A 14,529-nucleotide genomic window follows, 5' to 3' on the forward strand; every position below is an offset into this window, starting at 1 on the left:
AGAAAACTGCCCGGGGTGATTTGGAATTGACAAGGCGGCGCTCTGGGATTGGGAGGGGGGCAGGGGCCAGACAACACGAGCACCCAGGAAGTTCTAGAGACGGAGCTTGTTTATTGGGCAGGCGGGTGGGCGCCGGAGCCCGTCACTCCTTGAGGGAGAAGTGCATCTTGTCGCTGATCATCTTGCGCTCGGGGTTGAGCCGCTTGAGGATCTGGGCGAGCACGTTCACCGTCTGCTCGCTGCTCAGCCCCGTCTTCTTTGTCTGGAACTTCTTCAGCAGGTCCTTGGTGGTCATGGGCTTCCGTGTCAGATAGCGGCGCACGGCATCCTCGGTCACCTGCACGTCCCTGAGGGGCCGAGGGCAGGGCGCCGCGTCAGCAGGAGGCTCCTGCACGCCCCTGCCCTGGCCCTGCTGCCCTCACCGACTTACCCGCTGCTGGGGGTCGACTTCCCGGACTGGGGCTGAGGGGTCGACTTCCCCGACAGGCTCTGGGGGCCGGGGTCCAGCCGCAAGCGCTTGGCCACCGGTGTCTCGTTCGTCCGCTTGCCTGGGGGAGCAGGGGCGGGGCTGAGTCCTGTGCCCGGCGGCTGCACCCCTGGGCGCCCAGGCGGAGGGGGTGCCAGCGTTCCGCTCCGCCCACCCCCCCCCCCATGCAGGGGGCTCGGGGGCGGATAGGCCTCCGGTCCTGAGGCGGGACGAGGGAGCGCGGGTGGACGGCGAGCGGAGGTCGAGGGGGACGAGGCTGCTCACCCTGCTCTAGCTTGTTGGCGGCTGCCCGCAGGGTGGACGAGGTGCTGCCGCTCTCCGCGCTGGGTGTGCCCGGCCGGCTGTTGCCCCGCGAGCTGCCACCCGACGGCCTCCGCTCCCTCTTGGGGGGCGTCTTCTTCTTCTGCGGAGATCGGGTCGGGGATGGGAGTCTAGAGACGGGACGGCCCGCCCGCCGGCTCCCGCCCCGGGGCCGGGCCTTACCGCCATGAAGAGCGCCGAGGACGCCTCGCTGTCGATGTCGCTCTCCTCCGAGCTGTCCGACTCGTCGCTGCTGTCTGCTCGGGCCGGAGGGGGGACGTCAGTGCCACGGCGCCCGCCCGCCCCAGCTCCGCCCCAGACGAGGGGCTCTGGGAGTTTGCGGGGGGCGGCGGGCGCACCTACCTTTCCTGCGCTTCTTCTCCTGAGGCGGGGGCCCCTTCTTCTCCTCCTCCTCCTCTCTGTCCTCCTCGGGTGGCTTCTCCTCCTCGCTCTCCTCGCTGCTCTCGCTCTGCTCGTCTACGCCCTTGGGGCCGTCCTCCTGCTGCGTGACCTTGGGCTTGCCCTCCAGCTCATCCTGGGAGCTGCTGGAAGAGCGGGGGCGAGCAGGAGGGTGAGGGAACGCGGGGCGCCACGCCGGCCCGGGGCCTCCCACCCGCCGCCCGCCGCACCTCGAGCCGTCGGACATGTAGTCCACCTCCTGGCCCTCGAAATCCCCGTCGTCGCTGTCTTCGAACGCCTCATCGTCGGACCCCTTCTTCTTCTTCTTCTTCTTGCCCCCCTTGGGGGGTGGTGCCTTCTTCTTGGCCTTGGGGGCTCTGCCACCTGGGGGAGCAGAGCGGGGCGCAGGCTGGCGCGCGTCCCCATGGGTGTATCCGAGGATGTCTGGACATGCTGGGGGCCCGCGCTGACCAGGGAGAGACTCCCCCGAGCACTCGCCTCGCACGCGCAAACCCGACCAGTCCAAGTCTCCACCGCCAACTCCCTCTCTCTCCCCCGCATCCTCAGGGCCACCATCTTCTTCCCTGCAGCCCCCAGGCCCCCCCCGCCGCCCCCGTACCGGGTACCAGAAACCACCCCTGTGTAGCCCAGGGCCTGCCAGGACTATCTGAACAGGCCGATCTGGAAGCGGTTCGCCGCCAACCCCCCGCACTGCCCATCCCGCGGCAGTCCCGATAAAGGCCACCGCTGAGACGTGCCCGTCGCTGCTTTCTGCCTCCTACCGACTGCGGTGCTTCCCCAGGGGCCCGTGGAGCCCGCTGCGTCACGCCCTCATTGCCAGCGGGCTGTGAGGGATTCAACCTGCCTTCAGTGGCATTAACCTCCCTGAGTCATCACTCAAGACGCCTTGACAAAGTACGACCCAGCCACCCAGGGGGCTCCACCGGCCCCACCTTCCTCGCCACTGGCCTCGCTGTCGTCAGACGACATCTCCAGGTCATCCTCCAGGTCGTGGATGCGCAGCTCACTGGCCTTCTTGCGGCTCCGCTTCTCCTTCTCCTCGTCCTCCTCATCCTGGTCCTGGTCCTTGAGTCGTCGCTGCTGCATGATGCTGAAGTGGTTCAGGACTTTGTTTCGCCTGTGGGCAGGGGGAGGGGCACGGTGGGCGGTGACGAGGGGCCTGGCTCCAGATACCTGGCCCTCCCCCTGCATCTCCACCAGGCGCTCCCCAAAGGGGAACCACAGACAGGACTTAAGCGATCTGAGGGATGATCTGACCTCAGAGGACTCACAACCACGGCATGGAACACCCTGAAATCACCTGGGGAGAGCTGGCCCTTCTTCAACGCCCTCTCTGCCCTGTGTCCCTCAAGGAGAAGGTCCCAGTGTGGAGCTGGTATCCCAGCATCGCTCTCGAACTCAGGGCCTTTCTCAGGCAACAGAATTTGGCCACAGTGTATCCACATCCGTGTGTTTTTATGGTAGTTTATGGGTGCCTTTGTTTTTATGACAAACAAGACTGGTGTTTCTATTTACCATGGTGATAAAAGTTTTAAAAAATAGGACTGCATCTAAGGAGAGTCTTACGATTAATGTATCTAAGAGCACAAAGTTCAACAGTGGCGTGAAAAGGAGTGATACTCTTCTGTTGCAGAAGAATGTGAGTGGACTTAACGCTACTAAGTGGTACACTTAAAAATGGTTAAGATGGTAAGTTTTATGTCTTTTTTACTATTAAAACTATTTTTAATTAAAAAACAGCAATGAAACACTGACGTATGCTACAATAGGGGCGAACCTTGAAGACATTATGCTGAATTAAATATGCTAGTCACAAAAAGACAAATACTGCATGATCCCACTCATGAGAGTTCCCTAGAAAGGTCGAACTCAGAGATGGAAAGTGGAATGGTGGGAGCCAGGGGAGGGAGACAAAAAGTTACTGTGTAATGGGGACTGAAACTCAGTATCGGAAGATGAGAAAGTTCTGGAGATGGATGGTGGTGATGGTTGTACGATGATGTGAATGTACTTAATGCCATTAAAGTGGATACTTAAAAATGGTTAAATGGTAAACTTTACATTATATAGATCTCACCTGTAGGTGATCCAGGCATAGCCCTCTTGCCTGGGGGGAAGCCTGGGGGGAAGCCAAGTGGGCCAGGGAGACCCTCCCCTGCTCTGCCAACTCCTGCTCCAGGACTCAGCTCAGCTACCCCCTCCTCAGCTCTCTCAAGGCCCTGTGTGTCCCTGATGCTTCCGTGTCTGTCTTCCCCACTGAACTGAGAACTCCCCGAGGGCCTGGTGGAGTGTGGCTTTGTCACCACTGAATACCCAGCTCCCAGTCACACAGAAAGCTATGGTGACACACCCCATTTCCAAGTGTTTCAGCCCCCTTCTGGGGAGCTGGGAGAGGACAACGTCTGGGTCCTGCCTCCCTCCAGGCCTGCCCAGGCTCACTCACCTCTCCCACTCCTCCTCGGCCTCTTCAGCAGTGAGTGTGCGATGCCGGGCCAGAGGCGTGAAGTTATACCAGTTGTGCACGGGGAAGGCCTCAAAGGCCCCGTCAGGGCACTGGGTGAAGATGTAGTAGGACGTGTTCTCTGTCACACCTCCCTTCTTTATGCCCTTGAACCTGCAGAGAGTCATGGTCACAGCCTGGTCCTCAGGATCAGCCCCCTGCTGGCCTATGCCCCCTGGCCTACCCCCGCTCCAGAACCACCTGGGTTCTCTGAGCAAAATCCAGGAGCGCCTGGGTGGCTCAGTTGGTTAAGTGTCTGACTTTGGTTCAGGTCATGATCTCGAGATCCTGGGACTGAGCCCCACATCAGGCTCCGCACTCAGCGGGGAGTCTGCTTGTCCCTCTCCCTCTGCTCTTCCCTGCCCTTGTGTTCTCTCTCAAACAAATAAATAAAATCTTAAAAAAAAAAAAAAATTCAAGGTCAGAAGACCCTGGGCTGGCCCTTCAATTGTGTGAGCCTCGATTTCCACGTCTGGAAAGCAGGCCCAGCACTCCCCACCTCAAAGAGCGAGCTCAGGGCTCCCCTCATTGTATGTACCATGGTCCTTTCTGGAAGGACCATGATAGATTAGTTGTGAAACAGGAGCCCTGCAGTCAGACCCCTCCGGATTTGCCTCCATGTTCCTCCTCATGACTGAACTACTACTAGCCTCCTCCTGGCCTCTACCCTCACCCTTCTCTGCCCTAAAAGTCTGGGAAATCTTATAGAGTGCCCTTTCCCTGCCTACAACCTTCAAGGTTCCCCAGGGCCCCGGCCCACCCACAGTCCAGCTGCATCCTGGCATCCACTGTCCTGCACCATCCACCCGCCCTGTGATAGTCCCTAGAGCTCTGCAGGCCATTCCGTGCTTTTGTGCGTGCTGTTCTTCCTGGAGTGCCCTCCATCCACCCGACCTCCCAATCCTCACAACCCCGTCTCCAGGCAACCCCTCGCTGTGTGTGATCAGGGCGGGTTCTCAGGCTTCCCACACCCTGGTCCCTAGAGATCCTGCATGAGCATCGGCTTGGTTCATCTTCAGAAATAAAACCCCACGAGAGCCATGGGAGTTAAGAGAGGACGCCCCATGGAGTTAGGACACAAGGGGGACGCGGGAGGCACTCACTGCACCACCGCTTACTTTCTGCCTGATTTGCCATTGACGCGGAGCAGCCAGGGCTGGTCCTCGGGTCGGAACTCCTTAAGGACGATGCCATACTTCTTCCTCCGAGCCTCCTCGCGAAGCTTGCGGTTGAACTCGCTGCCTGCGCCGGATTCAGGCATCTCCTCCTCTTGGTAAATCTTCTTGTTGCTCAGGTCTCGCTCCAGCCGGGCCTGGGGCAACAGGGCAGGGCAGGCAGTAAAAAGACACTTTCAGCAGGGTGCCCGCCCCCGCAAGAGCACCCCTTACCCCCTCTCCCAGGCTGAGCTGCAGACATTCAAAGCCAACCTCCTGCTTAGCAAAACAAAAAAAAGGGGTAGAATACTGGCCCTCTGTGCATCTGGGTGAAGGGAGGTGGGTAAGCCTTATACTATGTCTACTTCGCAGCTTTTCAAAGTCTGAAACTATTTCTAAATCAACAGTTAAAAACGGATCATTCTGGTGAGAGGACAAAAGCAAAGACAATGAAAAGAACCTGCTTGGAACCGGCCCACTCCTCTTCTCTGTCTGCATTTAGACACCATTAAAGGCTGCTTTCCAGGTCTGGATCTCCAGGCAATTCAGCAGCAATTAGAAATTCTCAGACGCGCACACCGCTTTCCCTCAAGCTGCCTCCTCCAGAGGGCGGAGGTGAAATGCCACACACACAGGGCCGTTGGCTGCGCCACTGTCTGCGGCAGCAAAAGACCGGAAGTGAATCTAACGCACATCAGCAGGGGACTCGCTTAACACACAGGCCCGTCTCCACACAACGGAAGAGCAAAGAGCCAAAGAGAGGGGCCAAGAGTGTGGAACGATTGCGAAGACATGTTAGCTGAAAAAGGCAAAGGACCGATGTTACTTCCCCCTGTCAAGAGACTTCAGATGGCTGGGAACAAAAAAGATCCTACAAGCATCCAGGAAGTGGCGGGGATGGGGGGTGGGGGGGGAAGCGAAGTTTTATTAGCGTGCAGCCACGCCCACTCATTTACATATCACTGTGTCTTTACCATGTACGGGGCGGGGCAGAAGGGCTGTACCAGACACCAGCCAACAAAGCCAAGCATAATAATTAGCTGGTCCTTCAAGAAAAAGCCTGCTGACCCCTGATATGAAGGACAAGAATGAGCGTGGCGGAAATTCTCAACAGTCAACACCACCACACGCTGGAGGACGATGGAACAAAAGCTTCGAAATAGGAGGGAAAATGGCTACCAAGCTAGCCTTTGATCCCGGGTCAAGCTACCCAGGCTGGGGCCAGAATTAGGGCATCCCCAGGGGATGGGAGGAATCATTGTCCTTCCTGCACCTCCTTTTCTGGGAGCCAGCTCAGGGTATGCCTCATTACTAAAGGGGGGTAAACAGGCCTGATTCTCTGAAGGCGGTCACCCCAGAGGGCAGGGCCCCGGCTGGGCTGGTTCACCACTAGCCCAGGGCGCCGTCTCTGGGGACAGCTGCTGCAAAGAATGCATCTGGGGAGGGGGTGGGTTCCGCTCACGAGTTGCCGTGGGTGAGGAGAAGCTACTGGGGGAAGGGATGTCCCTTGTGGTTGACAGCGCTTAGACGCCTGTACCTGCCCCCTCCCTCGGGTGATTAGTGAGAACCCAGTGGATTCGTTTTTCCGCAGGGAATGTAATCCTCCTAAGTTTTTTAGGGAGTATGCCTCTTAGTCAATGAGAATTCTGGGGGCTGTATCTCCCCGTGACTAGATTTTCAGGGGGTGTGACCTCCAGGTGGTCAAAACAAGGCGTGATGAGCGATGTCCCCCCATGATGATCAGGGAATGGGGTATGTGTAACCCCCACGTTCCTAGTGGCTAGGAGGTCACGTGTCTCAAGAGGTGATAACGACTCAGGTGCTGCACCTCAAGATGATGGGTGACTGAGGGGTAGGCTCCTCTGGGTTCTCATGGGTCGGGGGAGAGGGGCCCTCCTACTTAATGAGGGATGGTAGGTGGTATGTTCCCAAAGTATTTACCAGGTTATTCTTCTTAGCGATGAGTGTTGTTTGGGGGCTGGGTACCCCCGATGGGTGGGTTATTTCTCTCTTGGATGATTAGTGATAAAGGATGTCCCCCCACTGAGTGATCAGGGATTTGGAAACCCTGCACCCTCTCTGGATAATTTAGGTGAGACCTGACTTTGGGGGAGCATGTTAGTTTGTGTATGAACGGGTGTGCAGCTGGAGATGCTGGGAGGCAGGCACCCTATAACGGAAGAGGGTGCCCTGGGCAAGCATTCACCTGCCCAATGTCCAATGGCCTCATTTGCTCAACTAGATGAAGTGACGTTTAAAAATAGTCCAAAGAGAGACCTGTGCTGGAAAACAAGAGTGAGCAGTAGGAGCCACCCGACTGAGCGAAGGTCTGAAGCTGCCGACTTTAGACTTGGGGCCAACTCCTCTGCTGGGCTGGTTCAGGCTCCGTGGCTTTAAATGCAGCTCCAAATGCCCAGATGCTCCCTGCCAGTCTCCCAACTCATATGCTCAACTGCTTATTTCCCATCTCCACCTGGATGTCTAACATATGATGTCGGGACCAGAGTTCTCAAATACTCCATCCATCTGGCCCTGTCACCCCTCAACATCCAATCCTTAACAAATCATGTTGGCTCCACTTCGAAACACACTAGAATCCACTCACTTCTCTAACCGCTGTTTGCTCCAGGCCCAAAGGTCACTCCCCTGGACCTCAGCCGATGCCTCCACCCTGCACACCCTTTGTCTGAGCCTGTCTCCTGACAGCACCCAGATCACTGTAACTGCCCTGTTTAAAACCCTTTAATGGCTTCTGTTATAGACTGAATGTTGGTGGTCCACCCCAAAATGCATACGTTGAAAACTAACCCCCAGGGTGATGGCTTCGGGAGGTGGAGCCTTGGGAAGGGGATTAGGTCATGAGGGTGGAGCCCTCGTGAATGAGATGAGTGCCCTTAGGCCCCAGAGGGCTCCCTCACCCCTTCTGCCAGGTGAGCACACAGTAAAAAGACAGCCATCCATGAACCAGGAGGCAGGCCCTCACCAGACCCGAAAATCTATCTGCTGGCACCTTGATCTTGGGACTTCCCAGCCTTCAGAACTGTGAGAAACAAACGTGTGTTGTTTATAAGCCATCCGGTCCGGGGTATTCTGCTATAGCTGCACCAATGGAGAGAGACAGCTTCCAAAAACCATCTGCAGGATGCAGCCCCCTCCCTTGCCCAGATAACTCCAGACCAAAAATGCCTGTCAGTGGACACAAATTCTAAATGTTTTCCTTTCACAAGGCCTCCTGTGGGGCCTGCCCAATCTTCCTCACAGAGACACCCAGCAGCTCAGCCTGGGCCTTAGTACATCATCTTATCTCCACTCAGGGCGCGTGGAGGAAACCAAGCCTCAGTTACTACTATAACTAAGCATCTATTGCAGCCACCAAGTGCAGGATCAGGTTCTCGCACTCACTCACAACAGGGACTTACCTGATTCCAGGTAGCGAAATTGACTTTATCAGCTGCGTTGAAGGCCATGATGTTATATTTCTTAGTTGTGTTTCTGGAATGGGCAAGTAGAGGCAGTGCTCAGTCCTTCATTCATTTAACAAACACTCCCTGGCTCAGCAAAGCTGGGGACCCACAAAAGCCCTCAGGGGTTCCCAGTCTGACAGGGAACAGATCCGTACTCCCCCAACCCATGCTGAAGAAGAGCAGAAGGAGGCACAAAGACCTGGGGTAGCCCAAGATGTGGGAATAATGGGGAATTCTGCCCTGGGGATGGGGGAGGGCAGGCAGCGAATGTTTCCCAGAGGAGGAAAATCCTGGAACCGGGTTTCCAGAGGACCAACAAAGGAGTCACAACTGGGGAAAAGGCACTCCTGCCCGAGGGAATGCCAGGCCAGGAGGCTGCATCCTACCGCCTATTAATGTACTCATTCGTTTATCCATTCATTCCTTCTGTTCAAAACACAGGATGCCCCCACAGAGGCTTCGGCTCAACCCCAGCCCTGTCCCCAGGTCCCTGGCTAGTTAGGAGGGAGAATCACAGGAGGTGCCAGGCATGCCTAGAAGCTCAGGAAGGTTTTGATCCCTTCTCGGGGGAAGTGGGAAGAGGGCTCAGGGACTTACTTGGGAACTCGAACGACATACTCAGTGACGTTCTGGCTGCTGGGGCCCTGCGGGTAGAGAAGGAAGGACGGTGAGTGAGGGGTTGCAGAGGCCGCCGCCGGGACCCCCCAACTCCGCCGCATACTCACGAGGGCCGCCATGGGTGACGATCGGTGGTTCGGGTCCGGTCCGCGTCCCTCCGGCCCGGGAAAGCCGCCCTCGCGGTGTCGGGGTCTCTGGCCCCGATCGAGGACCCCAAGCCCGGTTGCCACCGATCCCAGGAGCAGCTCCCCAGAGGCGGTGCTCAGTCGGCCGTCCGTCTCGGGGACCACTCCGGCCACGTCTGCGCCTGCGCCTAACCTGGAAACGAAACTCGGGCCGCGTCGCGATGGCAACCTCCCTGCGCCTCACGTACCCCCGTCTCTTTCCAGAAGGAAGAGCCCAACCCGAACCCGAGCTAGCAATCACACCGTCTACCGCTCGCGCGGGGCGGGGGGGGGGGGGGGGGGGGGGTTCTCGCCTCGCTATACAGCGCGGTTAATTTAATCAGCCATGTGGCCACGCCTCCTTCGACGTCACACCCGGAACCGCGGGGCATCCTGGGAGGGGAGGGAGACACTAGCCTTCCTCGCGAGGTCGCGGGCGCCCAGCGCGTGCGCCACTCCACTCCGGAAGTGAGTGCAAGGAGGGCGCGTCGCTATAGCGACCGAGGCCTCTTCCGCAGCAAGCTGCTGCGGCTCCACCTGAGCCTCTTTGGGTTCATTTCCTCCTTCTGCCCCGGGGACACTTCATCATCTCGCCAAATGATCGGGCCCTTGTGACGTTGAGCCAAGCCAGGAAGAGTCAGGGCCTGGGTAGGGATGGAGCGCGACCACCCCACGGGCCGCTGGTGGGATGGGTCTGTGGAGGTCCAAGCTGCCCCAGATGGGCAGGGCCCTGAGACCCCAGGAAAAGGGTGACATCGCGGGCGCGGCTGGCCCACTGGGGTGGGGGGGATGGAAGGAGGCTGTGAAGGGCATGAGGGACTGCAGGTGTCCCACACCCCAAGTCCAGCGTGCACACGCCCCCTCCCCCCCCGTGATAGTAACAGCCCCCTCCCCCCCCGCCCCCCCCCCGTGATAGTAACACAACTGCACATGCTCAAGGAACAGCCATGCTTTGATCCACGTGGGCACCTGCTGTGCGGGGTTCCGGGCACTCCAGGGTGAATGTGTCAAACTAGCTCCCTGGCCTGGAGATGAGAGTGTAGTGAAGGAGACAGTCTCAGAAAATGGCATCTACAAGCAGGAGGGAACACGGCTGCCACAGGGAAAAAGAAGAGCTGGCTCTCAGGTCTCAGGGAGGAGGGGAGATTTAAGCTGGGCCCTGTGAGTTGCTAGGAATTCACTAAGCCAAGGTGGAGGGAAGCAAGACACTAACATTGCATTATAAACTACTGCACTCCATGGTCATGCCTGGTAGCCGTGGACGTTCATTTACTCATCACCCACTACTATAAGTCAGGAACTGTGCCAATTAATAGAAACATAGGGACCAGCAAGACAGAAATAGTCCTTGCCCTCATGGAGTATAGAGTCTGGCGGCGGAGACAGACAAGAACAAGTAAACAGGCAAAATCATTGCTGATCATGGCCGCTGCTGTGGAAGAAATGGGGCTCTGGGATGGAATGATGGGGAGGGAGTCTCTTAGAGAAAGCGTGATGCGGGGGGGCTGTGACCTGAGGGCAGTGGAGGAGGGACTTACTGTGCAGGGGGCACAGCAGGAGAGGGCTGAGTTTGGCAAGTTTAAGGGACAGAAGAGGCCACTGGGGCTAGAGCAGAGTGGAGGAAGAGGAGGGTGGTATGGGATGGTCTGGAGGATGGGCAAGTTCCTGCCCTGCTCTAAGCCTGTTTCCACAACTGTAGAATGGGATGATAGAGTCATTGAGATTCTTCAAGGAGATGCTGTGTGCAGAGGGCCTGGCCTGCTCAAATTCACATCTGCTTCACAGCGACCCATAACAGCACTAATGCATGCCATGCCTGGATATACCATTGGGCATGGATATGCACCCCCAGATGCCACCCTAGGGCAAAAGTGGGTATGCCAGGAGACCCGTGTCCGGTGTCACTCACCAAGGACACACACTAGGCTGTGGACACAGTCACATCGGTGCATGCTGGCCCCTGCAGGCACCAAACCCTCTCCCCACCTCTTCCCTGGGCCCCCCAGACATCCTCAAGTACCCCGTGATCATCTTCGTGATGGGTGGCCCAGGTTGTGGCAAAGGGACACAGTGCAAGAACATGGCGACCAAATAATGGCTTCTGCCATGTGGGGCTGGGCCAGCTGCTGCGGCAGGAGGCCCAACGCAGCACCCAGCGGGGCCGGAAGATCCATAACATCATGCTGCAGGGGCTCCTGGTGCCCATGGTGAGAGCTCACAGGCTCCGGGGCAGAGGGAAGAGAAAGGGGGTACATTAGGATGAGCTTCCCTGGAAGCCCTGTGGAAGCAGATAGGCCCAGAAGGCCACGGCTCCTGGCCTGGCCACTGCCTTGCTGCCCTGAGTCTCCGTGTCCTCACCTGTAAAAAGGGGAGACCAGCTGGACCCACAGCAGGAGTCTGTAGTGAGGGTTGGCTGACGTCATTGCATGTGGCAAAGTGCCTGGCACTTCACAAGCACTCGGTAAAGTTTGCTAGTATTTATTCCTTTTGTGACCTTGGGTGTCTCTATCACCGGCCCCTTCTGTACCTGTTTCCTCACCTGTAAAATGAAGGTCACCCCTGTACCTGGCACACAGTAGCCACTTGCCCAGTAGATGGGATCTGTGCATCAGTGTCGCCCCAGGGCACGAGAGCAGACCCAGAATCCCAGGCCCTGGAGAGGGCAGGTACTCCCCGGATTCAGCTGAAGTCCAAACTGAGGGAGAGAACTTGACAAGGTGGCCATGTAGGTGAGGGACCCCGGGGCACTGAAGCCGCCACCCCTTTCCTTCCCAGGGCATCATCCTAGACATGATCTGCAACACCATGTTATCTCGCCCAGAGAGCCGGGGCTTCCTCATTGACGGCTTCCTGCGGGAGCTGAGGCAGGCCAAGGGGTTTGAGCGCATTGTGAGTGACCCCAGGGGGTGTGAGTGTGTGGTGAGGTGTGAAGCCACTCCTCCCTCCCCACCTCAGATGGAGTCAGAAGGGGTGAGACTCGGGGGAGAGGAGATGGTGAGGGGGCAGTGGCATTTTATATTATCAAGGGACAGTCAGGAGATTGTTGGAAGCTTCTAGAACCTGGTGAGCTGGCCGGGACAGTCATATTAGTATCTTCCTGCACATAGATTATCTGCCCACTGAGTAGCACGTGGATTTAGCATCCTCTCTGGGCCACAAGGATGGAGTATAGTTATTCGTTCATCTATGTATTTAACCACCTGTCCCCAAACAGTAGAGAACAGGCTCTGTCCTTAGGAGTTCATGGGACAGCCTCAGTCCCTGCTCTTAGGATGCCAGTAGACAGGCACTGACCAATGCATGACTTGCTGAACAAAAGAGAGATGTTTCTGGCAGCAGTAAATGCAGTCAAGAGCCGGAGACAGAATGACATCCTGGAGGGACTCAATGGGCTGTTTGGGTTGGGTGGTCCCCATTGGCCTCCTTGAAGTGAGGACATCGGACAACTGAGCTGTGCAAGGAGGAGCCAGCCAGTGCTGGCGAGTCGGACTACCTTTCTTCAGGTTACTTCTGCAGGCCAGCAGCGCTGACTTCATGAGAAGGCCCATCCACACGCCGGAACAGCCATGGCTGGAGCGTCTGGAAACAGCCGAGCAGGACAAGAGGAACTGGCAGATCGTCAGCCTCCAGGCTTTTCCAGAACTTGCTGGATAGGGTCGAAATGCCTTCAAAGAAGTCCAGGTGGGAATCAAACAGAGGTTGCCCAGGGCTGGGGCAGGTGGGGCCCTGCCCTTTGTCTGCACCTTCTTGGGAGCAATTTCTGTCGGGCTCATTGAAATGACTCTCAGGGCAAATATTGGGCTCCCTCTCCTGGTCTGGGCGCTCTGAGGGCAAAGGCCGGGCTCATGAATCTCTCCATCCTTATGAGCCCTGGGCCGGCGCCCACCCTACAGTAGGCCCCAGCCCTCGATGCCAGCTCAGCGGACTCCACAGGTGCCGCAAAGTCTCAGACCAGAAGCTGCACACCCCTGACCCTCAGGCCCCATGTGGTCCACCGATGGGTTTGGTTTGGACTCTACAGGTTTTTAAGGCCAAGCTTCAAAACTCAGGAGATGCCACATCAAAACTCCCAGCTTCCCTTGAAAATCGCCTGACTTGGCAGGCGCAGGGCCTGCATGTCCCCATGGCAACAGCAGCATGAATGCATCTTGAGCTTTTTCCTGAGCCCAGCGCTGTTCTTGACACTACACGGAGGAGCTCTGATCTTTCGGAATGTTCCAGAAAAAATGTTTCTTGCACCATCAGCATCCTGCTTTTTTACAGAGGGATCGGGCGACTTGCCTGGGATCACATAATTTAGGTGGTGGACGCAGGCCTTACACCACAGCAATTGGTTCTGAGGCCTAGATTTTAACTATGTCAGTGGGGGACCTTTCTCCGCCTCCCGGTGGTCTCCCCGCTACACCCCTGGAAGGTTGCCTCTCCATCATGGAGGCCGAGTGCCATCTGCCATGTAGGATCATACTTGTGTTGGGGTTTTATGCTAAGAGGAGCAGAACGCATGCATTCCTCTTGTGCCCGTGTGGCTGCCCAAAGTGCAAAAATGAAATAAACAGGGCTCTGGGTTAGGAGAATATTCTAGATCTCTGTGAGCTGCCAGGCCCCTGTTGACCTTTGAGGACCCTGGAGGCCCCTGCCTTTGGTCTGTCCAGGGGTCCCCGGAGGCACCCAGCTTGGTCCTTCCATCCCGACCCTGCTGGGCTGGAGTGTCTCTTTTAGGGCGGTCTCTGATGCTGTTGTGGGTTTGGAGCTCGGGTCACACTCGGTCACTTTCTCCACCTGTCTGTGACTCGCACGAGACTCGGCCTCCCAAGCCTTAGTGTCCTCAACAGCGAATATGGACAGAAATGCTACAGGCATCTCCTCGATGTGGGGAGATGGGGAAGGCTGATTCCTGAGACAGTTTCCTGTCTGTTTCCAAGATTGCTTCGGTCACCTGTGCACCTGTCTGAGAACACCGCTCCAGGGAGCCGAGGCCCCGGGGTGGGTGGCCTATGTCAAATGAGCACGCGGGGACTCCCCACCAGGAAGCACTCTGCACAAGGGGCGGCGAGGAGGACCAGATAACCACGTGCAGCTCCGATGATTATCGTCAGGTTGGACTTGCTTGGAGCATCCGTGACCAGTCGCCCTGAAACGCCCAGACACGGGACCCATTTCTCTGGGTCCCTGTTTCTCCCAAAAGTGCCACCTGCAGGGAAACTCCCCTGTTCACAGAAGCAGACTTAAATAATTATATATTTAAAAAAATTTTTTTTGTTAATTAGAGGCTCACGGGAAATTGCCCTGTACCTTTCACCCAGTTCCCCCCAGGGGGTGGCATCGTCCAGTATCACAACCAGACTGTTAGCATTGCTGCGTATTTGATTTTAGTTACCTCCGGAGCAAGGGGTGCTCTCTTTCCATTCACTGAAGGGCTCTC

General features: G+C 57.1%; 2 protein-coding genes across 3 annotated transcripts; one reads left to right on the plus strand and one right to left on the minus strand.

Annotated features, from left to right (window-relative positions):
- Positions 1-91: 91 nt before the first annotated feature.
- Positions 92-9,410, minus strand: GTF2F1 (general transcription factor IIF subunit 1). Of its 2 annotated transcripts, none has more exons than XM_027585251.2 (12): positions 9,051-9,410; positions 8,923-8,969; positions 8,281-8,353; positions 4,826-5,019; positions 3,651-3,821; positions 2,140-2,324; positions 1,417-1,570; positions 1,151-1,329; positions 971-1,044; positions 752-890; positions 431-548; positions 92-347 (listed from the first exon to the last, which is right to left on the minus strand). In XM_027585251.2, exons 1-12 carry the CDS (start codon positions 9,060-9,062, stop codon positions 143-145), a joined length of 1,551 nt encoding a protein of 516 aa, XP_027441052.1. In that variant the 5' UTR covers positions 9,063-9,410; the 3' UTR covers positions 92-142. The 2 variants fall into 2 exon arrangements, with proteins under 2 accessions (XP_027441052.1, XP_027441051.1); XM_027585250.2 differs by having other exon boundaries at positions 1,151-1,332; positions 9,051-9,409.
- A 1,735-nt stretch (positions 9,411-11,145) lies between these two features.
- LOC113917471 (adenylate kinase isoenzyme 1) lies at positions 11,146-14,324 on the plus strand. The gene is given in 5 exon segments (XM_027585254.2): positions 11,146-11,199; positions 11,201-11,314; positions 11,883-11,996; positions 12,624-12,788; positions 14,030-14,324. Coding segments are annotated over 4 exon segments (420 nt in total). The 3' UTR covers positions 12,762-12,788; positions 14,030-14,324.
- The last annotated feature ends 205 nt before the right edge of the window (positions 14,325-14,529 follow it).

This window comes from Zalophus californianus, chromosome 1, assembly GCF_009762305.2.
Source record: "Zalophus californianus isolate mZalCal1 chromosome 1, mZalCal1.pri.v2, whole genome shotgun sequence".
Classification (NCBI taxonomy): Eukaryota; Metazoa; Chordata; class Mammalia; order Carnivora; family Otariidae; genus Zalophus; species Zalophus californianus.